General features: G+C 29.7%; 1 protein-coding gene across 6 annotated transcripts in view; it reads right to left on the reverse strand.

Annotated features, from left to right (window-relative positions):
• The window catches only part of LOC129971045 (uncharacterized), a 183,808-nt gene that overhangs the window by 108,550 nt on the left and 47,835 nt on the right, over window positions 1-27,423 (reverse strand). For 5 of the 6 annotated variants that reach the window (XR_008784748.1, XR_008784750.1, XR_008784751.1 and 2 more), the window contains exon 2: window positions 1,273-1,938. Coding sequence is in view for 1 of the 6 variants with exons in the window: in XM_056084512.1 (XP_055940487.1) it covers window positions 1,273-1,925 (653 nt within the window). In the remaining 5 variants the exon portion in view is untranslated. Of the gene's footprint in view, window positions 1-1,272; window positions 1,939-8,087; window positions 8,208-27,423 lie in introns of those variants that run through there. The other variant, XR_008784749.1, reaches the window with a different exon arrangement.

The following is a 27,423-nucleotide window of genomic DNA, read 5'->3' on the forward strand; positions in this document are numbered from 1 at the left end:
CGGTGTCTTTTCTCTATCCACGGCTGTGTAATCTAATCGTCCAGTTTCGATGGAAAATTATTTTAAATAGGTATATTTATAAATCGTTCCTTAAAAATCAATACCGCAATTTTGATTTTTCTTTTGTATACAAAGAGCAGTAATATGGCCCATGGCAAGCCAAGTTATCTAGATTTATCTCAAGGGAGCGTTGACAGATATAATACATGCAATTTAATAATCTTATTTACATTTTTAATTTAGTTACAGAGCATCTGACTTCCTTGCAAATCATTTTATCGTAGTATAATACTTGGACTTATATAATATCCAAATTGTAGCATCGAAAATTTTGCAAGAATTAAAGATCCCTTTCTATAGAAGGAGATAGGCAATGATCAAACACACCTTTAATTCTAATTCAGCTATATTGTAAAATTCATTAAATTAAATTAAACAGTGTAGAATTAATTGAATTTCGGCTGCATATCTTAACTGAATATCCACTCCTATGTGTTAAAAGCAAAGATTTTTAATCCCATTTGCATTAAAATTTGTGTCTAGTTGGTTTCCGGCAATTAATGCGGTAAAGAGCAGCAACATCCAATTTAATTTCATGAATTGTGAAAACATGTAGAGATCATCAGGTTCATACATGATATTTTCTGGCGAAGATAAGACGAAAAAGTTAAGCTTCTAACTCTTTGATTCCTAACTGCTTCGGAGCCTAGGGACATCAAAAATGTTCTTCTTTTTCCAGAAGTAAAAGACTTTTTATAGTCATTTAGAAACCAGAATGAGAATTTGCATTTTTAAATGATGGATATTCTTCATTTTATCAATGGGTATTAAAGGAATATGTAGAGAGTAATAAACTTCTTTCCATTCCTCAGGGCCAGTCAATAACGAACAAAGTAGGTGCCCCAGGTATTCAAGGAATCACATTTAACAAAAAAAAAGAAGGGAGGGGGGACCGTTTTGCCATTTTAGATAACCATCGACATTGCTTCAACAGACTTTTGGTCACTTCAGTTTGCTAAGAGTTCGAATTTGATATTTTTTTGAAAAAAAAAATACTTGTGGGCTCAAATAGAGCTAAAATATATGGAATTTTCAAAAGGTTCGAAAATAAAAAGAAATTGCTAATGATATGTAAATTTACACATATGTAAATGCTCATTACTTAAGAAAAATTACATCGCCAAATCATCATGTTCTTCTATAATTCTTGTTCATTTTAATGTCCACCAACAAATTGTTCAGTTTATCGTCGGAATGTTAAAGAAAAATTACCTGCATGTTCCACCATTCTGGCACACTTCTGACGTAGAGTTGGGACCACAAGCGTCATCATACTGGCATTCCTCCCCAAAGTATCCATTGAAGCATTTGCACGCGTACTTGTTGAAATCTGCGGAGGCGTAGCAATAACCGGTGAACGAACAGTGGTGGTAAATGCAGGCGTCGTTTCTCACAGTCTCGTTCTTCAAGATCATCTCGTATGTGATGTTGAACCCAGAGACGTCCAGAATGTGCTCCCTGACTCTTAGGTGAATGTTGTCCAGCGACCGAACGTTCATAGTTAAGACGAGGATCTGCTGGTTGCTGACCAAGTAAGTAGGCTCATCGTCCGAACTGATGGTGCCGAATTCGAACTTCCCAACACCTGTCTGGAGATGTTGTGAGTAGTAGGTGTAGTCAGCAGCCACCAGCCCTCGTTTCATGTAGAACTGTGTGAAATAGACGGCCACCTTGTAGCCAGCAGGAGCATCAAACACCCACTGACATTGTATCGGCACTTTATATGGTTTAGGGAAGTTCGGGGTGTATATATAACCTTTCAAACTGGTGAAGTAACCACCGCATGGTGCAGCTGAGATTGTCCTTATTGTCAGGAGAAAAATTGTTGGCGTCAGAAAAGTGATGAGCGCTCGAGGTTCTGCCATTTCTTTGGATCTCCTGCAAAACAGAACACTTTTAATTTTATGTCACCAATACTTTCTGTGTATTCAAAGAGAACATGAAACTGTTTTAAATATTTTTTTTACACAATAATTTTCAGTTTACCACCACTGATATTTTTGCAATTTTTTATAGTTTTAACTTAAGGCATGAATTGCTATGTGAATAAACTATTTGCAATTAAAAATGTGGATCTCCATTTGGAGATAATGCTAAAAAAAGTTTTAAAATATTTGTTTATGAATCCACAATATCAATAATATATTCGAACACAAAATAAAAGAATAAGAACATTTCTTTTCAGACGATTATTGATTAACTTTTAATTGACAATTAAAATAACTGAAATAAAAGATGTCTCAATTTTGGTTAAGTTCTATAATGCTAAATATCCTTTGTGAAAATAGACGACACAGACATACACGATAATGAAATTTCAAGACAGAAAGAGGGCGAAAGAGGAAGTTCGTAACTTTTGTCAGATCAATTTAAGGACTTCGAAAGTGAAATTAAAGAATTACTTGTGCAGTAGTTTAAGACAGTTAAAATTACAGTCTTAAATCTTGAGCGGCGTGAAAAAATAGACACGTAACTAAGAAATTATAGAAGTAAAAAAGTTAAAAGCATCAGTATATTTCTTTACAGTTGTTAGAAAAAGAATTAACCTTAGAAATTTAAATAATTTTAATTCGTTACATATGTATACAAATTGTTACCTGTGAAAAATCCATTAAAACTTTATTTAAAAATTGAAAGAAATTTAGCAAATGAAACTGAAAAGGGCAACTAACTATTCGATAAAAAAATACAGTACCGTTATTTTAATAGAAGAGTGAAAAATTAAGTGGAAAAATACAAACAAAATAGATGTTTAAGGTGTATGTACACACTTGAAACTTCGAAAATCGTTCAAAATATCGAATTTTTTTTTATTGCTTAATAATGTTCTCTGGTCCTTTAGCTTTCAGTTGATACCAAGATGTTGTCAATATTCGAAATATTTCTCGAGTTACAATTATTTTTCTTGAGGTGTTTTCCTTAAAAACTCTAGTTACGGTGTTTTTTAAACTCATTTTATGAAGAATGAAATTTTTCCACTATGTTGCTTCATTCAAACAATCATAACTCAACAAGAAATGAACCAAATACAGTTATTTATATATCAAAATAATCTATATGAAATAGCAAATGTTTTGTGCCTCAATCAAAGTTATATTTATAGAAATGAATTTTTAATAGCTGTTTAAAAGTTAAAATTAGAAAAAATTTCGCTTTTTCTATTCATCGTTGATGAAAAAATTGTTTTAAAAAAACTATACATTTTTATAACTTGATTGAAGCAGATAGCATGAAGACTAATATTAGGCATAATTTCCAACTAGAATTGTGTATCTGTACAAATTATAATTTAAGATATCATGTTTCAAAAAATAGGCTAATTAGCTCATTAAATATTATTTAATTAATTAATAATTAGTGTAATATGATTTTTTCTCACTGAAATGAGTTTAAACATATATTAATAACCTACTGTGAAAAAACTGGATTTTTAAAGTTAAAATTTAAAAAAAAATCTTCAAGTGTGTACGTACACCTTAAATTCGGTAATCTATATCTATATCTATATCTATACTTATAATAAAGCTCAATGTGTGTGTGTGTGTGTGTGTGTGTGTGTTGGCGCTCTACAGGCCAGGTCATTTGACATACAGCTACCAAATTTGGTACATGTATACCTTAGAGGTCGGGAATGTGCACCTGGGGTCCCTTTTTTTGAAATTTTAATTATTAATTAAAAACTAACTTTCCCGCCAAAAACATCTTCCATTTTCCCCACCGCCAACTTTTCCGCCAAAAAAATCTTCCATTTTCCCCACCGCCAACTTTCAGTTATTTTTTTCTCCCAACAGAATTGAGGCTAGGGTTAACATTTTTCGGCGGATTATTTCAAACGATTCTGTTTATTTTCTTAATGTTTTATGCATTTAAAATTAAACATTGTTAATTAATCCATGTTTCAGATTCATTCTGAAGTACTTTTGAATTAAAATAACACAGAATAAAGGAAATTAAAAATGTATAATCTGCATAGCGTTACCCCAACTGGAGTAGAAAAATTCACGCATTTGCGTTACCGTAAAAGGCGACGAAAATTCACGCATGCGCACTGTGTTCTGATTGTTGGCATGGCAACCATTCTCAACGGACGATTTAAATTACTTTTAGGTTAGTTGTATGCTTTTGTAAGTAAATTGTATTTATGTTAGTTATATATTTTTTGTATATGCTTATAGTTTTAAGTACATCGTTTTTTAAGTAGTTTTTTTTAAACCTGTTTTCGACCGATTATTTGAAACGATTCATTTTATTTTCTTAGTGTTTGATGCATTTAAAATGAAACATTGTTAATGAATCGATCCGTTCATGATGAATCTGAGAAAATTTTGTTGACAAATTCTTGAGATATTAAATAAATTAAGAAAGATATTCTTTAGTGCCCATAAAGTTTAAACGCTCAGTGACTCTATTATCAGTAATCATATTATTAAAAAATTCTTTGTTTCATTAAAAAATATTATTATATTAATTGCAGATTAATCCTTTACACTTTAATTTAAAGCATAAATTCTATGAGGGGTAACAGAAAATGAGAGAGATACATATCACGTTATGACTGAAGGCCTTTATAATATTATGAGTGAATTATATGACTATCAAAATTTGAAGTTTTAAAATATTTTGCTGAAGAATCTATTAAAGTTGGAATTGCATAAAATATTTAATTATTAAAATTTTAACGAACATTAAGATTGGCGAACCGGCTGGTCGCCAAAGGCGGCTAGTACTTATAATAAAGCTCAATGTGTGTGTGTGTGTGTTGGCGCTCTGCAGGTCAGGTCATTTGACATACAGCTATCAAATTTGGTACATGTATACCTTAGAGGTCGGGAATGTGCACCTGGGGTCAATTTTTTTGAAATTTTAATTAGAATTTTAATTATTAGTTAAAAACTAACTTTCCCGCCTAAAAAATCTTCCATTTTCCCCACCGCCAACTTTCAGTTATTTTTTTCTCCCAACAGAATTGAGGCTAGGGTTAACATTTTTCGGCGGATTATTTCAAACGATTCTGTTTATTTTCTTAATGTTTTATGCATTTAAAATTAAACATTGTTAATTAATCCATGTTTCAGATTCATTCTGAAGTACTTTTGAATTAAAATAACACAGAATAAAGGAAATTAAAAATGTATAATCTGCATAGCGTTACCCCAACTGGAGTAGAAAAATTCACGCATTTGCGTTACCGTAAAAGGCGACGAAAATTCACGCATGCGCGCTGTGTTCTGATTGTTGGCATGGCAACCATTTTCAACGGACGATTTAAATTACTTTTAGGTTAGTTGTATGCTTTTGTAAGTAAATTGTATTTATGTTAGTTATATATTTTTTGTATATGCTTATAGTTTTAAGTACATCGTTTTTTAAGTATTTTTTTAAATCTGTTTTCGACCGATTATTTTAAACGATTCATTTTATTTTTTTAGTGTTTGATGCATTTAAAATGAAACATTGTTAATGAATCGATCTGTTCATGATGAATCTGAGAAATTTTTGTTGACAAATTCTTGAGATATTACATAAATTAAGAAAGATATTCTTTAGTGCCCATAAAGTCTAAACGCTCAGTGACTCTATTATCAGTAATCATAGTATTAAAAAAATGCTTTGTTTCAGTAAAAAATATTATTATATTAATTGCAGATTAATCATTTACACTTTAATTTAAAGCATAATTCCTACGAGGGGTAACAGAAAATTAGAGAGATACATATCAGACTATGATTGAAGGCCTTTATAATATTATGAGTGAATTATATGACTATCAAAATTTGAAGTTTTAAAATATTTTGCCGAAGAATCTATTAAAGTTGGAATTGCGTAAAATATTTAATGGTACGACCGGAGTTTAACCTCCTGCTTGGAGCAATTTTTAAAAATCGCCAACAACGACCTTGCGAAATGTTCAAAAGCAAAGGAGCAGATGTTCAATTATAGTGCATAATAAAGATTGCCAGCTTTGGAGCGTTATCGCAACTTGGCGAAGAAGGGGGTTAAACTCCGGTTCAACCTATTTAATTATTAAAATTTAAACGAACATTAAGATTGGCGAACCGGCTGGTCGCCAAAGGCGGCTAGCTATGAATAAAGCTCTACTGATTACAATGGATTTTCTATTCATAAATTATTTTTTAGAAAAAAAATAATGATTGTGCCTCCATTTAAGCATGGGTGAACATTACTATCAGATTATAAAATATACCAATTGTCACCATAAGAAATATTGAATTTTTTAAATGCTTATTTACAACAAGTATAGAATTCAGATACTCATACAACAACAAACAAATTAATGCGAAACACTTTTACAAATGTAGGGATACATTAAAAAAAATTCCATCGGCAGGAAGGAACCCATGAGTCATACGAGACATGGCAGAAATTGTAGCTAAACTCTTTCAAGAAAGAGGGAAATAAAAGCCATTCGGCATTTAACAGTTGAAGAGCCTGTAAGTAGAATGCACGCAAGGGAGATGAATCTAGTATTGTATATAGCTAAAAAAATATCATATCGTGAAAAATAATTTTAATTGATCAATAAATAACTCATCATTCATATTTTTATGTCACTTATGTCAACCATCAAACCTTATTTTAAATATATTTCGGAAGATAATTTAGTCCCTTAAAATTAAACACTATTTCTAAAAATACTTTTTGAAAAATGAATCAATAAGTAGATTTTTTTTATTTATAATTCTTGTTTTATACTTTCAAGATTTTAATACCTAAATGATTATTATCACAATTTTAGGATTTTGAGATGAATATTTCCCGGATAATTTGCGAGGTTGTGCCAGTTCCACAGCAGCCGACTTGAACTAAATGAATCGATTATCTTATCATTAAATTACAAAAATATTATTATTATTTTGTTGTCTTTTAGAAACATAAATGTGAAAAATTTCAAAGCCCTAATTCTTTACAAAATGGCAAACAAATCAAGCGCAAAATTGTGCCTTAATAAAAATGAATCAAATCAAAGTAAATAATAAATATTTTTAAAAAAATCTTTAAAAGACGGTTTTATAAGTGTATTAAAAACGAAATATAATTTCTTGAAAAATCTAAACGTCAGAAGAAAAATCACAAAATCGTAAGTCATACATTGAAACACTGTCAATAAAATAAAGTTATAATCACACTTATATAGTTTGTTATTTGTTAAATAATGAATGACTGTAGATTTCTTTTTATTTCTTATGATATTTCAAATTTCAATGAATATCCAAAATTTCTTCCTGAGGGTTACAATGTATCTCAATTTGTTTAGAATTTTTTTTTGAATTTAAATTAGAATTTTTTTTATTTCTTGATTTTGTAAAAAATATTATTTTTCATTATTTATAGCTTTATTAAAATGCTGCTCAAGATTATTTTATTCGGATTATTTTCAACTTTTTTGTCTTTAACTCCCGATGACAAATATTATACAAACTTATATAGTAAAAATTAGTATTTCTGAAAATTTCTAGATGAGAACAGTGCCATGCAATCCATTTTTAATGAAATCAATATATTAACTAAAAATTAATAGATCCAAAGTCATTAAAATATTTAATTAAAATAGCATTTCAAATCTCCAGTTCATGTGGAGCCGAGTGAAAATTTGATACAAAATTCTATCTTAACATGAAAATAAATAAAGCGTACTAGTGAAAATAATAAAAAAAATATATATATAATTGTTCATTCAAGAATTTTTCATTATTCTTTTCAGAGAATAGTTTTAAGCACAATAAAAGTGCTATAGGACAACAATGTATTAAAACAGCTATTTAAATGCATCGATTAATGCTTGACAAACTAAAAGATTTTCTAGATATTTCATTTCTTAAAGAAGAGTATGCATTAATTAAATTCTATTTTAAGACTTTTAACCTCTGTCCCTTATCAGTTTAGAAACTTGTACATCAAGAAGAAAAGTTTCGAAATAGTTATTACGAATTTAAGGTAAATATAATTTTATAAAAATAAGTAACGATAAATTTCTGCCAAATCAGTTTCATAAGAGTCCTTCTTACCTTATGTCTTGCTGAAGTGAAACATTCTGTCCATCTGTTTTCTAAAAAGTAAATATCTTAGGACTGATCAACTTTTATTGTCTTGAACACTTGAGTTTCCTATCGTCGAAGTGCTGCTTTTATCTCTCGGGTCAACGATCAACACAATAACTCTCACCTGAACACCTCTCGCGCTCTGTTATCGCGCACTGATGCAGGTGAAAGGATTGATTTAATTGTAATTGCTGTCTTTTTTTAAAAATAGCTTTGGATGTTTTTCTGCTATTGAAAGGACTGACCTAACTGATGCAGGTGAAAGGATAGACTTAATTGTAATTGCTGTCTTTTTTAAAAATCGTTTTGGATGTTTTTCTGCTATTGAAAGGACTGACCTAACTGATGCAGGTGAAAGGATAGACTTAATTGTAATTGCTGTCTTTTTTAAAAATCGTTTTGGATGTTTTTCTGCTATTGAAAGGACTGACCTAACTGATGCAGGTGAAAGGATAGACTTAATTGTAATTGCTGTCTTTTTTAAAAATCGTTTTGGATGTTTTTCCGCTATAGAAAGGATTGACTCAACTGGTGCAGGTGAAAGGACTGACTTAATTGTAATTGCTGTCTCTTTTAAAAATTCGTTTTGGATGTTGATTGCTGTGGATAATAATCAGTTATAACAAATCACAGATCTAATGTGCACGAATTATTTCATATTTTTTGCCTATTTTTTCTCTTTATTTTATAAGCATTTAAAAGACAAATTCAGTAATCAAATAAAATAAATAACTATTTTTAATAAAAAAAGAGAAAATAACCATCTCAAAATTAAAAAAAGAATCTCGAAACCAAATTATTTAGATTTATTAATACACTCGTAGCACATTTATCATAAAAACTTTACAGATTAATCAAAATCTGAAATTGATTTTCTTTTGATACTTTCATCTTAATTAATGCAGAATAAAATTGGTTGCTCAGAAAAGAGTCTCCTTTTTTGTATAATGAAGGCATTATTAAGACATGTTCAACAGCAAATGAGATTTAAAAGTATAAGGAAAAGCGTGTGTGTGTGTGTGTGTGTGTGTGTGTGTGTGTGTGAATTTTTAAACTTAGCAACATGCTTATTGTTACGTAAATAATCAATACTTCGATACATCGGAGCTTGCTCTGAAGTCATTCATGCACATTTGAAATACTAATGCAATCGTAGGTCAAAATATATATTACATTTGGAACTATCTAAGGTACGTTTATATTCACATTCACGTTTCTTCCTCATAAACGCAATAAACGCAATTTTGCGTGCAATCAGATCTTTTTCATCCTGGATATCTTTCAGGACTTATTTTAGTGAGACTCATTTGCACGTTGAATTCGCTTTCTCCTTCTTTGGATAACATTGAACTGAAATTCATATTTAACTCTTATTAAAGAAGGCTGAAACCGTATTAGTTGTTTGCGTATGCGAAGTGAAATCACATAATCCATCCATTACTGTAGATACTACAAGATTTTGATGCTAAATAAAACATTTTTATTTCGGAGGCCGCAGAAGTGAAATATTTTTATGGATATAAATATAATAATATATTTATAGCTATTAAATTATAATGCGTTTTATATTAATTTCATCCAAGTAAGAGTAAACTAAGATTGAATTAGGGTTTCAAATAACAATTCATTTAGGGTTTTTCTCTATATTGATAAACTATCTTTTAAACACAGTAGCAAAGCCAAGGAAATCAGATTAAAACCGGATCATTAGACCATCGGTACACGTCTGACCTCTGCCTTATCTCTATCAATAATTCTTTTACTTCAGGGCTTTACGAATAGTTATAATTCTAACTATTCCTTTTGCTTTGAATTTGTGTTGAAAGAAATGATTGCCAGGGGGGGGGGGTTAGTTCATCTGATTATTTCTTTCATTTTCTTGCAATAATTATACAATAAAAAAAAAACAATGTTCCAAAACTTGCATTCAACCTCTGAAAATGGTTCTTGAGGTTTTCCAGTTCATTAAGCAATTTTAAAAAACGAAAATATTATGACCTGACATCTGCGAAATAACGAGGAATGAAAATATTGGATTTAAAATGGATTAATCTAAAAAAACAGAAATAGAGAGAAAATGGGAAAAAGGGTAGAAAATCATAAATTCATCTTTCAAATTAATAGTAACTAGCTTTCTTGGATACCACAGAGATCCAAACTGCAAATTTACTGCTGAAGACATGTTAATAAATTTCAAGATATTAGGATGTGATATGAAATTCATTTTCCCCCGTCGAGCTTAGACTATCATTCTGAAATTTTGTGTACAAACAACAATAGGATTAAGATGAAAAATTTTCATTCAAATAAACAGTAAGGTGGAATAAGCTAGATTTCAAACTACGGCTGAATATCGAGAAAAAAGTGTTTCCCAGTAAATTCATCTGAAGAAAAGTGAAAAAGAAATTCTAAAAAAGAGACAGCGAAAGAATTTTGCCTTAAATTATTGCAATTTTTTTTCAGAAGTTCATTTAACTCTTAAACCGTGACAGACATAAATTTAAATAAAAACTACGTGTTTCATAAAATAACAGATAAAATAAAAAATTTAAAAAAATTCAAAGTATTTTAATTTATTTTTTTAATACGAAATTCCCTTAAGGGAGAAAAAATTCAGATAATAGAAAAAAATGGATTTCATTTTTGGAAATTAGCAAATGAAATGATATCAAAATCAGTTATCAAAACTGAAATAATTTTTGAAAAATATTTTTTTGCGTAATTATGAAGTATAAAAAATATTCATTTAAAATTCTAACAAGAACAAGTTTTTTCATTTGGTAATTATATGACGTATTCTTGTTAATTTATCAAAAACTTTTAATTTCCTTTTCTCCAAGTTGGTAAGTGGAATTTTGTAATTGATTTATCACTCCCTTTTATAAATTTTATGTTTGAAAGTTGTGTGTTCTCGATGATAAAACTATAATATTTTCAAAATTTAATTATCTGTTAATCGATAGTTCTTTTTAAATTTTAATTCCATGTCAGTAGAACCACTTAAAAGAAGTTTGAGAAAAACTGATTGCATGATTCTAAAATGTTTGTAATAAAGAATTATAAAATATAAGCTAAAGTTGCAGTTGCATTAAAAGGAAAAATTCTTTTTTGCATTAAATGGTGTTAATTTAAAGACTATTTTCATTAATTTGAAAAAATATATATATATTTTGTTTGCAGCCAAAGAGCCAAAACTGCATTGTATGTTATAAATAAATAAATATACTTGAAACAATACTGTGTCTGAAAGTATAATTTTATTAGCATTTTAACAAGTAGCATTTTTCTATTAATTCTATTTTATTCCTTTCATTTATAAATTATTATTAAAAATATTAAACTGTAATGCCTTTTTTCTCGAATTCAGTGCCAAGGAAAAAGATCAATCGATATGCATACTACCCATCGTAGATTGGTCATAGCTATAATTATTCTTACGGAAGGAAAGAATAAGCCGATTAATTTAACTTCCATATCGAGCTACTCAAGGCCTGCGCCGCCATTTTGCAAGGATGTATGAGGCACGACGACGCAAAATTAAAAAGATACCTGCCTTTAGGTTTTTTTTTAAAACTTTAAACAGAAATAAAAAATGTTTTGCTTCAAAACTTTAAATTTGACTTTTGATTGTATCCATGGAGATGGTGAAATTCTAATATTTATTAAAACAAACAAGCCGCCCCTTTCTATGTCTGAATAGGATTATTCTTGTCTTGTTCGAACGTTTCTAAACATGAAAGGACGCGATGCCGATGCGCGATGGATGAGGTTGACAAAATTCCTATCCTTTATTATTGCAATATTTGTCCTTCCAGATTTAACACTGAAAACTCTTCTGATACGAGGTGATAGAACCGTTAGATGTGGTAACTCTATTAAAATTTGAGTTAGGAGAAACTTTTGATGAAACAACTAGATGACCAGAACCATCGATACACTCTAATAGAATAATGCACGGCATGTATTGTAGTTTTATGGTACAAAATGTACTAAACAAAGTTAATGTTATTGACGATATTTTTTAAGCTGATCATTTTTCAAATTTTTGAAATTGTAAATAAATTAAATTTTTTTTTCTAAAAGAGTGCAGATCAATGTAATAAATTTGTTGAAATGGTCAAATACAAAAGATATTTGATGCTTCAAAAAAAAAAAAAAAAAAAAAAAAGGATTGCCTTTCCGAAAATTGAAAATATCGTTTTTCTAAAGAAGAAATTTTATTTTTAATTCTTATATGTAGTAACATGCAGTTATTGAACAATCAAGAGTTATTTAGTACAATAGTTGCAACATCGTTATTACACAATAGCGAATAATATTGTGTGACTCAGATCTCTACTGTTCAACGCAGTAATCCATGTTGTGAGATTCGGTCAGCTACAATCGAGAAAGAACTCTAAATCATATCTAAGTGTATTCTGTCTAAACAAGTATTAGAAAAAGTTCACAGATGCTATTAAATGTATATTCAATCAAAGATACTTGGTCATAGATATATAGCCTCTGAAGCTTTAATTAAAACTAAAAATCAACAATCTCGAGAATTCTCAAATGTTTATGGCAGGGATTAATTTTTTAAAATTTAGTTTGTGATAGATTTAATTATTGCAAGCTCATTAAAAGCTATTTCTAATTAGCTTTATAAAATTTTAGTAATCTAATTACTTAAAAGTTTTAAATGCACTTCGTCTATCCAGTGATTTGCGTTTTTCAGTTATTAAGAACATATGACGAGAAACCTAGGTTTTCCATGCACGGATTTCAAAATATAAAAATGTGAAGAAAAAAAGCGAAAAACAGCGCCATTTTTTTCTTTTTCTGACGATTGTAAAAATGGAAATTTACATAAGTTCTTTTATTTCATTTACAGAATCAAAATTACATTTTTACAAATATACGAGTCTAAAAATATATTTTATATGCCAAATAAATTTTCACTCACACACTCGCTATTTTCAATTCAAGTAAAAATGAATTTTCAAAACAATTTATTCAAATCAATATTTTATTTTCGTATTCGAAAGAAAAAGTAAATATCGCCTTACATTTTCTCAGAAATTTTCTCCTTTTAAAAAGGATATAAAAAAAATACTAATGGGAAATAGCATTCTAAAAGTAAAAGAAATACTAAAAGGATTGCATTAAAAATAAAACAAGAAAATGAGTGCAAAGATTAAAAAAATAAAAAAAAAATAACTCAAATTAAAATTAGCAAAGAAAAAATTTTCAAGGAACGAATTTTCGAAACTTGTTTAATCAGTTTTATAAATATATGCTTCACGTATTTTCAACTAAAATTCACTGAATGCGCCTTTTTAAAGACGCATTTTTGTTGCTTCGAGGAATTTTAACTTCTCGTGTACATCATATTTTGTTTCAATAAAAAATGTTCAGATGTTGAAAAAAAGAAGAATTAAATTTTTAATCCATTTTTCGCATGGAAAAATGGATTGCAAAACATGCAAAAAAAATCAATGAACATCGAAAACACGAATATTCTAAATTGCAGCTTATTCAAGTATACTATAAATCTTTTCTGGCGTGTAATAAATTATTGTACAAAATCACCTTCGCAAAAAAAGTTTTTAATGAGCTATCAAAATGCAGATACTCTGAATCTCTAAATAAGTTTAAAAAAACGCCAGTTTAATGAGAGATATTCATTTTAATAACGGAAGGAACTAAAGCAACTTTGGAAACTTGATTGGAAATTCTTAAACAATCCACTGGTAGCAGAGAAAAGAATGACTCAAAGATTAAGAAAATTTAGAAATGTTTATTTGCTATTTAAATTTTACTGCATTGCATATAAAGCATCAGATAATGGAGGGGGGGGGGAGAGAAATGTGTAATTGCTATTAAAAGAACCCATTATATTAATACTTGCGCCGGCGCTATTTTATGAAAATATCGATCTGATAATGTGATTTAATGCCATTACAGATGTTTAGAAACACAATGAACAGAAAAACTAGAGGCTAAAATGTCTATTACAATTTGAAACTCTAAAATACTATTAAAGATACGACTGATGGCAGTTTATGCATGCGCGATGCAACTGAAATTAAAGTATCCGATTACATTCGGATACTTTTTCTTAAATATTATAATATGAAGCAACGCTTTTCTATTTTCAAATGATGTTTGGGCAAAAACTTAATATATAGTACAACAATATTTTATAAGTTAGTTTTTAAGTATTTGTGGAAAGTAAGAAATTTTTACCTCACAACTAACCTTTTTTCGTGCACTCTTGATCAAAAAGAGATGACCGGAATTCTTCGATACATATATGATCATTGATGTACTGGTTGGAGATTAAAGCAAAATTTTACGAATAGTCCAATATTCTTGTAAATTACATTAACTTTAGTGTAAAATCCTAACTCTTTATGGAATTTAAAAGGTGAATAAGTTTACAATGATTCAACACTACATGCATATTTTACTTCATCCCTAGACAGCATTATAAACTACATGCATGCCAAATTTCAGACTGATATTTTTAATAGTATTGTACACATTATGTCTGGGAAAATCACAGTTTTAAAAGTTTCAGTTTTGAAATGTTTTTGTTGTTGCTGTTTATACCTTCATTTTTATACACACATATTTAATTCTGCTATGGAGTTCGTATCATTCGATTGAGATATTTCTTCAGCATTTTAATGTGTAAATACATGTTAATTAACCTGCTATCAATGAAGATTATATCATCCATTAACATTTGTTATAAGTACGATTGAAATATTTTCTATGCTGAAAATGACAGGATCAGTGGAAAATTTAGATACTTCAGTGAATCAGAAAAATCTAAATTTTTAATGATGCCATCAAAAATAAAGAAATTAATACTGGAAATATCTCAAAATAATACCTAGTAAATAGTAAAAGAAATGAACTAAGAAAAAAACAATGTTTTTTAAAAAACTTGGTTGTTTATAGCTCCATTTTCAGCTGTTAAATTCCATTAAAATGTCCTTAATTTAACTACTAATTATTGTAGACTTTAAACTGAAATAGTTTTGAGAAGATGAAAGAAAATAGTTTCAGATAAAACGTTAAAATAATTCTGAGTTATCGATCAAAAATATGTTTTTAATTTAGGCGAAAAGTCAATCCTTATTGCCGGAGAATATTTGGTCTCTAAAAGTGGCTAATTCTTGTAATATGAGTTTCCCAAAAAGAAGTTCTGAATTTCATTTTAAAAAGAATTCTTAAAATAATTAACCCGAAGGGTCAATGCTTGTAAAAGTAATGGGATGTAAAGATTGCATGTTTTTGCAATTTTGAAAAAAAAAAAAAAGTAAAATAACATGAATGGTCAGCACATGTGGCACAAGAATGCATCCATTTAGGAATTCTCAGAGCACATACTATCAGGTAGACCTAATAAATTTCTCTTTTATCTTTACAGTTTACTAAAACATTTTCTATAGGAAAAATGTTAAAAAAACACTTCACAATTATCTATATATTTTTTGGCAATATTGTATATTTATATTTGGAGGCAACATAATTTAGTATACTCCCACTTATTGCATTCTAAACAGTTTCCACAAAAATAGATTGAGACATTTCACTCTATGATCTAAAATTCGGAACATATATTTATAAATCAGAACTCCTGTCGCCCGAATCAGACATAGATAGAGTTGATTCAGATATGCAGAAATTCCGATGCTGATCAGATATTAAACAGAAAAGGTGCCGAAATACAGTTATGTGCAACCGACCATTCTCAACCGATGCACGGTGCAACCGATCACGCAGTACCGAAAAGATGAATGTGATGGATCGTTGTCATAATCACTATCCAGCTACGCCACTGACGAATTCTTCGAACTGGCATAAGACTCGTAAGGGACGTCCAACCCCTTCCCCGACTCTAGGGACATGATATGTTCAAAATAGTCCCGTGCCCGTAATCATCACTCTCTACTGAGCCGCGGGGAATAGCAATCTCGGATAATTTTACGCCTACATATTTTATGCATATATTAGACAGACATCAGATAAGATGTAATTTGAGAAAATTCTCATACGTAATTTCATCTATCCATTTCCTTGTGCTTCCACTTATTTTCAAATAGGCAAAACCGACAGAGAATCAACAATTTGACGTATTCGTTCTTAAATATAGTAAATATCACTAACTGTCGAGCTGCGTTGTTGAAAGAAAGGTATAGAAGTTTACTTAACAGGAAACTCAATGTTAAAATAATAAAATTTTGCATATATTTCAAGAATGCTCGTCGTATGTGCATATTAGCTGCTTTTGGCTACCATTTAGTTTTAGAAGCAAGTGTTGCTAGATTCATGAACTAATGGTTGCATGTAACTTGCCGTTAGCGGTTTCCTAGGCGAAGCATTTTTAAACATTAAATTTTAATCAATGAATAATTCGTTTTATTATGGAAGACTGTTTTGTTTGATGTGTTACGCATCTTCGTGATTTTCCATCATTTCCCCTAAAATGTGAGCCTTACATCGAAATAAATTCAAATGAACTTCAACTAATACCCTAACTTTCTTTTTGAAATTAAACATAATGATTAAAAATATAACAATAAAATGTAGAATTCTGAATCAACAGTGAAATGTACAGTATATAATTTTTTTCAAAATTTACTTTATTTCTCAAAAGATTATTCAATAATTATTTTATCTGATTCAGTAAAAATTCAGTTGCACTTCCTTAAAAAATCAATTTTTCAAGCTATAAAAAGGATAATCCATTTTCATGCATACATTAGTAAAACAAAAACGAGCAACAGCTTTTAAAAATGGCTATACTTTAAAAGAATTTCAACATAGTTTTTTAAACCTTTAATACCAGAAATTTAAGCTTTTCAGATTTTATTATGAGCGTACTTTAAATAGAAATTTACTTATCGTGGGAGAGCAAACCGTATATTTAGATTTTCATCAGAATTCAGGATGATATACTTGTGGCAACTATGAAAACCATCTGATTTTTATATCAACAATTAAATCTATTGTTATAATATAAATTTAAAAATATTTTTATAAATGTATTAATATATACAAAAAAAACTGGCATCATTAAAATTGCAATTTCTTCTAAATAAAAGTGTGTAAAATTCATTCTTGAATTACAACATTTTCGACGACTACTGTGGTCAGACATCAAAATACTGCCAAGTTTTTAATTAATAAAATTTATAGATAAGATTTCAAAAAATTGTGCGGGAAGTACACATTACTACATTCCAGAATATATCTGCGCAAGATATTGTCGCTCTAGTCTAATGATCTATCCTGTCAAGACATGTGGGCTCATATTCTCCTGCGTTATAAATAGAGGTGAACAACAAATAATACAGAAGTTCTCCATATATCCAGAAGTAAAATCGATCTTTCTTCGTTTCAATTTAATTTAACAAAACTGAACTCCGTGAAACAAGCTCGATGATCGCAAAGATTGTACCATCTCTTTATTAAACTGCGAATCGTAAAAATGCACTATATTGTTGTGGCCCCTCTCTCCTAACAAAAGGAAATGGTTGTGTTAGATTGCAATCTCTTGGGAGGAGAAATGAGTAATTTTAGTTTAACATATGAAAATTCGTGGTGGAAGCACCGCCGCTGGTCTGTGTTGTATGGGACGGATCTCCGCTTTACCTTGGAGGTAAGGATCCTTCTCGGTGAGTCTTTGAAGAGAATGAAATCCTCTTTCATCTAAGATGTCGCAGCCTGGAACACCGAGCATTTCCTGTTTGTTTGTTTCTTATGGCACTTAGAAAAGCCCACTGTTACGAAGACGGTGATTTAAGCCGGTAGGGGGTACGTCTCTTGTTTTAGTAGCGCCAACACAACTCATAGATAGAGCAGAGAAAGAATAACCATGCCCGAACCGGGACTCGAACCCAGGACGCCCAGATCACGGGGAAGAGGCGCTACCCCTATTCCAGGACGCCATAAAGCATTTCTTAAATGCCACTTCCGTTGTCGATTCCTTCTTTTGACTTAAAAAGCATCTCTTATTTTCCAGTATAAGAAGTACATATACAATATAATTGCTAAAATGTTTTCTTTTCATTTATCGCTTTCTAAGAAGAAGACAAATTAAAATCAAACATGCTAATAGGCGAAATCTGATTGCGGCGTTTAAACCGAAGGTGCGAATTTCTCCAGAATTTTCGATGACACCTGCCGACGGGAAGTCCATTCTTCAGTGTGTATGCGATTATGATTATTAAAAAAACTCCAGAAATTAAATAGATATTGCCAGATGTGTACCAGAATTCTAGAATTAATTCTTGAATTGTTTGTCAATCGGTTTGTACGCGGAAACTGAAAAATGTAATTTCATTTATGAGATGAATGAAATTTGCTAAGCGGTTTTGTTATCATAATTATATTAAATTTTGGATCTAAATGGTCAAGTAAAAGTCATACTCTCTTTTCTTCATTGAATTATTAAACAGTAATCGTTCTATATTAAGAAACGATGCGAAAGATTCGAGGTAGAGCCCTATTGTTTGTTGTTTTGGAAACGAATTTTGGACTATTCGTTGTGTAATTTATCTTAATCCCCAAATCATTTAGAGAGTAAACGTTTGATACTGAATTTTGCTATAAATTAAATTTTATTTATTATAATTGATTGCACTTTAATATATACAGGTGAACGTCGGTAATTTTAAGGTTATTTGGTTACTTTCATCTGAATCGTTTATTCTTTTTTAAAAAAATTTAAAGTTTAAAAATATTTTGTAAAGTTTACAAAAAATCAAATTTTTTCCAGGGCATAATGAAATAAGATACTGAATTTTCAGAAAGAGTAATTGGAATCAAAAATTTATTCTAGAATTAATTAGAAGAATTATAAATAATGCTTACAAATGAACTGCTCTGGAAGAATGAAAAACATTTTAAAATTTTAAATCAAATCGAATGTTTTATCGTACTGTTTAAAAAAACTACTATCTTTACATCTGAAAAAGTATTTTCGAAAGTGAAGCAGGTTGAAATACAAATTAAATTTTTTGGAGAATTCATAAATGTTTTTCATTTTTAGCACTAAACTATAGTTCTTAATTGAAATGAGTCAGTTTAATTCATATCTAAGTATAAGATTTAATTAAATAACTTTTTAAAAAGCCTATTTTAATAAATTCTTTTAAAAGGGCATTAAAAAGAAAAATGAATTTTGAAATGAAAATTTCGTAGATCAAAATAAAAAAAATCACAAAAGTCTGGGGTGTAAATAGAAATATTTTATGTCACTTGTAAGTTTAATCATATATAATACATTTTTGCTCTAAATGAATGTCTAAGAATTCTTAAGATGTTCATAATTCTTAAGATATTCATTGCTATTTATTTATTTTGATGATGAAAACATTTTCATGATAACCATGCTATTTATTTATAATGTTGTGGATTTTAAATTAAAAATTTCCAACTTTGATCCAAATTAATAGTTTAATTTAATTATGTTTAATAATTCATCATATATCGTAATTATAAACATTACATAATCTAAGTGTTAGTATTTTTGAAATAGATTACATAATGGCACCAATTGTACTAATCCAATAATTAATTAAATTCATATACTAATTGATTATTAAGACTTCTAAAATTATTCGTGTACAAAATTTTCGAATCAAAATTTATAAACAAATTCATCAAATTTACATAAATGAATCGATACGACAAATATTTATTGAAAATATTTTTTCAAGTATGTTTTGTTTTTAAAATAAAATTTCAACAGATATATTTATGGAATTTAAGATAAACGTTTCTTAATTTTGCAACAATAACATGCAGCTACTCACTTACATATCCGAAATGACACAATTAATTAACTAAATAAATGGAAATTAAATCTCATACATCAACTGTTTATTCGGAACTGAAACAGAATTTTGTTACATGTGTTCAAAACAACTCATTATAAAATCATTTAATGAATCAAATTGAGTCATAAAAACAAAATTCGATATACCTTATTTAAAAAATCTGAGCTTAAAGATTTGGGGCAGGAAATTTTATTTGTTTATAATTGATTAAATAATTAAAAATCGGCATCAGCTTTTAAAAATTAATTATTATTTAATAATTATTTTTAGATTTTTCTATATTCCAAACATCCAGTCAACGAGCGAATATTTTACTTTTCGTTATTATAACGCGGTGTTTTTAGAATCGGTTCATCATAAGCATATATCTGTGCTTATAGATCGGCAACTTTTCTCAGAAATCTATAGATTTAAAAACTCACTGTACCCTTGACTTAAGAACATTTCGTTAAATATCGAAGTCCAGCCTTCTGAGTCATCAAATTCGAAAGTATGGATTTCATGAGCTCATTAAATCAAAGTGCCTCCCTCCACTTCGATTCGAGTCGTATGTTAGGACTCGATTTTGGATTCTGTTCACCCAAATACTACCACACACACAAAACAAACGCAACCTTCAGATAGGGTTGAATTCAGATTCTGACATACAACCAGTTTTGGATGTTTATGAAAACTATGTTATGAAATTACGTTTGTATGAACATTATGTTATGAAAAACAAAAAAAAATTAATAAAATGCAAAAATATATAGAAATAGACGTATGAATTTTACTGAGTGGCATTTATACGAATACTGTGAAATTCTGTGATAATTAGGATATCAATCGTAAAACCATAATCAAAAGGTCAATCGTAAAATTTTTCAATAATAATATTCTAGGTACAAATACGTTTTGTGCTTAAAATCTTCAAAATACTTAATTGAAATTAAATAATTCATTTTTTTGCTATTGATCAAACAATTAAGAGAGTTTTCCATGCTTGTACATGTATTATAATTTAAAATCTACCTTAAATTTTTTTTAATTAAATTAAATTCCTACATCATGAATTATGAATGAAATTGAATATGTAAAAACACGAAATTCATAAAAGTTTCAAATTTATTGTTATGTATTTGTGATTTCTTTTAATGATGGTCACCCTATTGCACTAAATGATTAAATAACATTTAAAGTCCCTTATGCACAAGAAATAATTTATAGCCTTATCATAATTTATAGCCTCTATCATAAACCCTTATTTACAGAGCTGCCCGTCAGGGAAGTCAACGTTCATTTTATGCTAATTTGACTCTTGAGAAATGGTGGCAACTGTGATTACGAAGATTTCAAATGAGTGAATGCTTCGCAATAAACAAATATCAATTACAACTTGAATGAACATGCTGGGAATTAAGTGATGGACTCTGAGGATAGAAATACATTCTGCGATGATTACAGAACCAATGGAAGCGAACAAATGAATTATTAGTCGAAAGCTTTAGCTTTGCTGCAGATGCTCGTTTTAAGTCGACAGCTGAAGGGATTTAACCGTGCTGGTAATGTATCTTCCTGCCAATTATGGAATTACGGTACATCATAATCTTCATTACTACTAATAATGTATGGAGGTGTACATTTCCGAATCCTGGGAAATGCGTTCAAAACAAAATAATCAGTGATGGAAGCATTCTGAACTTCTAAGAATCATAAGTATAAGCAGAGTGAATATTATATTTCACGTTGTTCAACAAGTGCTTTGCTGAAACAGTATCTTTTGATTTTCGTAATTCTGTCCGATTCAACAAGATGCATTATTGGGGGTATAAGGGAAAGTTCTGTATTTTTTGAATACGTGCAATTTTATGCAAAGTCGGTCCTTTGCATGAATTCTGATCCAACTGAAACGGATTTAAACAGTTAGATTAGTAAATGATGATTTATACACATTTTTTCATATTTTAGTCAGTTTTTTTTTAACTTGTAAAGCTGTCAAAATGAGTGAAGAAAAAAGGCACTTAAGACATTGCATGTTGTATGAGTTCCAAAAAGGGAATAACGCAATGGAGGCAAAAAAAAAAAAAAAAAAACTTGTGTGAAGTATTTGAAGAGAACGCAGTAACAACTCGAACATACTAAAGATGACTATTGATTTTTTTATGAAAGATGAACCCAAATCAAGAAGCCGAATAATCACCAAGATGTCAATGACGAAGTGCTGTGCAGTACGATGAGGACAAATTCCACGCAAACGTCCACAGGGGTGGGCTTCAGGCTTGAAATTCATCAGACTGCTGCTTTGGATTACATTAAAAGGCGTGGTTTCGTGTCCAAACTCTTTGTTTGGGTGCCACATCAACTAAGCGAAACACATTTCATGGTTCTTTAAATCTAATCACAAAAGGGAACCGTTTTTGGCAAACTTGGTGGTGCACCCAAGGAGATGGAGATGAATAGTGGCAAGTGTATAAACAGGTGGTTACAAAAAGGTAAGGGAGTTTGGGTTTGTAAACTTTACCTCAGCCAGTATATTCTCCTCGTATTGCACCATCTGATTGTCATCTGTTCAGGTCCTGCAAAACTTTCTTCATGGAAATGAACATATAAATTATGAGGGTGTCCAGACGTCAGTGGAAAAATAATGTGATTAGAATAGGACGTTAGATAAACTGCTAGAACATTGGCAGACAGTTGTACCTAACAAAGGACATTGTATTTTGAATTAAATTTTAACTAAATTTAAAAAAAAAACATTTTTTTTGTTTTTGTTTTTGTAGAAAAAAGCAACAGAACTTTCCCTTACACCCAGTCATTATCCTTTTCCGATATCATAAGTAATAATATTTTCAAGTTTAACTAAGATTCAAAACTTCTTACTTATAGAAATTTATACGGAAAACTTAAGAGCAATGAAACAATTTTATATCACATGGTAAGACATTTGCAATATCTCTAGTGATGAAATTCGAAGTTCAAATCACGAAAACAAACAAACTTTGTTTACATCTTTAATATCGTAAGAGAACGGTTATTTTGCCCTTATATTCAATAAAAAATTACTTGTTTACTCCAGATATCCCAAACCTATGCAAGCATTTTCTGCTCATCTGTTTATCGTTGTTATGAGGAACGAATGAGAGAAACTGAAATTAGAGATTAAATCAAACTTCTACCGTCAGAACATCTCCATTAAATCTATTCAAAAAAGCATGCAAATGCAATCTTCTTCACGAAAAGTAAATGGCAAGTGTGACGCCACCACAGTATATGACTGTATTATTTCTACAATACGTACAATCATCAAAGGAGTTTATGTGATCTACAAGTGATCGAATAGCATGTCTGCATACAACCTTCGACAAGCTCCGTTTACATTCATAGAACATCACCTTTTAATAATGTGCGTGATAAAAAGCCGCTGTTGCGGTATATAAACTCACAGGTATTAACTGAAGCTAAGTTGAAATCTACGAATAAAAATAGAAGCAAATAATAGACATAGCCTCAAAAAAATTTTCTTCTAAAATTTACATGGTTAAAATAGATATATAAGAGAGGAAAATAAAGATAATCAACTACAAATTGTGATATCGTTTTAAAATTATGAACAGACTAAGTCCAGAGATGAAAGTTCTTAAGTTTTATTTGAAATACAAAAGTAACAAATTATTACTACTTTCTTCTCTTTTACGCACATCATAGAAGATTTTTTGTGTGTGTGCATTTTGCGTTTTACATTTGTACTAGAACAATTCGGGTATTCACTCATTAGTGGCATTCACTCAATCGAAACGAGAGAAGCAGGGCCTCAGTAAAAATATTGTTTTTGACTACAGTGTCGAGTTGAGGATTTGAAAGTTTTCAAAAGAACGATCACGTTTCATGTGTCGTTACGAACGGGAAACAGAACGGATTTCGTAATGAACTGTCCTTCTTTTCTGCTTATTAGGCTTTCCAGCCGATATTGGAAGAGATAAATAAAAAAATAAGATTTAATGCATGCAAGTGGTCCATGATCTGTTTCAACAGCTGGTCCTGGCACAATATTTCCATCTCTCCAGCGGATCTTGAATACGATATAAAAAGCGCGTGCTTCAAGTGAGAAAGTGATTCACGCTTCATTCAAAATGGGTCCCATTGATTCCATGAAACATGTGAATTTAAGGAAAGATAAGGATCAAAATAACGAAGTGCAACTTTGTATGATATATTATTCATTCATGAGCGTCATTACATCCTGCTGTGTATCTCTAGATAACTGAATTGTGTTGTGTGACATTTTGTTTATGCGTTTCTTCATGTTATAATTCTTCCATCATTCGACAGTTTATCAATATTAATATATATTTGTTAAGAATGTATGAATAATATAGCTCCTATTATCTCTCGCTAAAAGTTCGATCATTTCTGTAGATTCTAAAGCCGTCACTCACCATTGCGTTCAACATTATCATGTTGAACAGGACATACACTATAGACGAATTTATACTTCAGCCCTGAATATCAACTGTAGTGCATTTTTCTAAAGAGATGCGAACACTATTTCACTGCGAATAGATTGTTAGAATTAACTAACTTCTTTCAGAAATATCATTTTGTTAAAAGCTAAATAAGGAATTTCCTTCTTACATTTTTAAATGTATTCCATTTGTGAAATTCTATTTTTTTAAACTTTTACCTTCACTAATCATATAGAAGCAGCAGCTGAGGGCATATATTTGATTACCAAAACAAGAGCAAAAGAATTCAAAAACTATATGAAAGTTTTATCGATATCTTTAGAGTAATATGAAATTGTTTTTCGCGCTATATGAGAATTAATCTTTAAATAAAATTCAAGAGCGTGTTATAACGGGAATCTATTGCATTTGCGCAAGTTTCTGTTCTAATTTAAAGATATTCAGATTGTGTAAGCTTGCAAAAAGATTCGAGTTGCTTCCGATGCTCTGCGTCCACAAAATTCCGGCAAATGATTAGGATATTTGATCTATTGTTTCTAATCGAAGGGAATAAATAATTTTTGTTTGAAACAGTGATTTCATAACTTTGCAACTGAAAGTTTGCACTTTACAAGCGACGCAGACAGATAGAATTTGGGGAGGAATTAATTTGCCACTATCAATGCATCCATCTGTCATATACAAACATGATGCAATTACACACAAGTACAAACACACATGCTAGAGAAATGCAGCACATTACTTCCATCTGATAAAGTATCTCCATGATTTTTCCCTTTCTACTATTTCCAAGAAAAGTAAAAAAAAAAAATCTCCGAGTTAAATGATGACTATACGGTTTCCGACAACTGTGAAATATTCAAAAATGAAGAACAAATAATACAAGATCTCAAAAATGAATCCGAACTAAGGAAATTAAGCTTAACAGACATAAAGGTACAGAAAGCTGTAAATGAGTTAAACCTTACATGAAAAATTAAACCGTTTAATAAATGATGCATGAAAATTTTTTACATACATATATACTAAAATTAAGTATGAACGATACAGTGAGCATGTGCATGCATGCACTGCTGTTTTAATAGCTAAAAGTATTTCCTTTTGAGAAAGAATGTATTAATGCCACTAATAGCATTTCTGTTATTATCTAACCAATTCTGTTTTGTTTTTTTTACTTTCTATCAAAATGAATGTGGATAATTGAAAATTCATATAATTTGATATCGTATTTTAGAAGTTCTTTTTTTGCATGCATTAATTCACTTAGAGAACAATACAAAGCGCAGCACTAAGAGTTTAGATGTTTAAGACGTAAAAGAAAATTCTGATACTAATTGTGGTTGATTAATGTCATCGATTCTTGTACTCTAAGTTACTTCGATTCTTGTACTTAATATTAACACACCTTATAAAACTAAGAAATATCGAAACAATCTTATTATAAGGTTTTCTTACATTATATGAACATAAATATCACTATAAAGCTTTATCATTAGTTTTAAACCATAGAAAAAATTATAGAAGGAAAATCATTAATACTGGAATTTCAAAAATATGCGGACTATTCAGTTTCTTCCCAACTTTGTGATATTATTTATTACACTTTTAAATTGCTTCATAAAATTCCTGCGATGAAGAAAAATACTTTCACTAAGAAACACATTATAATTTAATTTCCGAAAATAGACAAAATATTCAATATCTAAGCATCATAATGATATTTATTATTTTGATTTTCTATCGCAGCACTCCAGCAATGCATATTTATGAGATGATTTCCCTGTGCGACACTACACTGGAATTTCAATGAGAACAATCTAGTAGCTAGGAAACTGTTCCACTTTCCAAAGGAACGAAGTTTCACTAAATACCACCTGTAAAAAGATTTCATGACGATGCGAGAGGGAGAGGATGAGTTTTTAGAAAATGGTGTATTTCCATCAGTTGGAGTGGTTTCCCCCAGACTTTTTAACACAATATGGCGAGCCTCGGTCTCCAAAGTAAAGCAATGGAAACGGAGTATAAATTTAGGGTTTCTAGCGTTTTAGTGATAGGGTTCAAAATATACTGCCAAATATTGGCAGTTAGTGATCTCGAGTTGGTGATAAGACCGCATGCCAAATTTTGTCTATATGCCCTCTTTTTAAACTGTCAACAATATACACTGTCTTGCGATTTTGTAACATCAAAAAGCAACAAACGAAATAAATCCCAGATTCCAAAGAAATTTTCCTGCAAGCATGTTGCATTTTCCCATAAATATAACATTAACTATCTGTAGTAAAAAATATAATGATATTTCCTATTGATCTTCAAATTAATTTTAAAAGTTACTTTATTTGAAACGGTCTATTAGCAACTCTTAGTACAATAAAACAGCGTTATACTATAAAAGATAAAAATTAGAGAAATGCTTCACCGAATCTTTCTGACAGCACGAGAACTGTAACAAAATATGATTTTTATTTATTTATTATTATTATTATTATTTTGAATAACGATGGTGGACAACTTTTTATTATATTTATGCAAAACTTTTTTCCTAACTTTTGGAATGCATAAGGTAATAAAAAGAAATTTTGGAAAAAGAATGTTTTGAAATGATGCTATATCTCATAAGTTAGCCAAAGTTTCGTTCTAATGAATATTTGTGTTTAACTTTAATTAAAAGTATAGTCTGAAATGAATTTGGCAAATGACACTCGACATTACAAGAGCTAATTCATCAAAGGTAAGAAGAAGAATTTAGCAAAACTATACAGCGTTTAGAAAAGCTAATATTCAAACTTTTAGAATTGTAATTAAATTAGAATTGTAAAACTTGTAATAGAGTGCCTCCTGAACAAAAATTGATATTTCCGTTCCTCTAGTTAAATTTGTTGTTATGCATTTTTAATTGAGTATCTATTATTTTTTTTCATTGAGACAATTTGTGTTAGATATCTACAATCAATGATCTGAATTTTACACCAATTAATGAAGAATTAGTTAATAGATCACGAACAACATCAATAATTCTTTTTTCAG

Source organism: Argiope bruennichi, chromosome 6 (assembly GCF_947563725.1).
Source record: "Argiope bruennichi chromosome 6, qqArgBrue1.1, whole genome shotgun sequence".
NCBI classification, from domain to species: domain Eukaryota; kingdom Metazoa; phylum Arthropoda; class Arachnida; order Araneae; family Araneidae; genus Argiope; species Argiope bruennichi.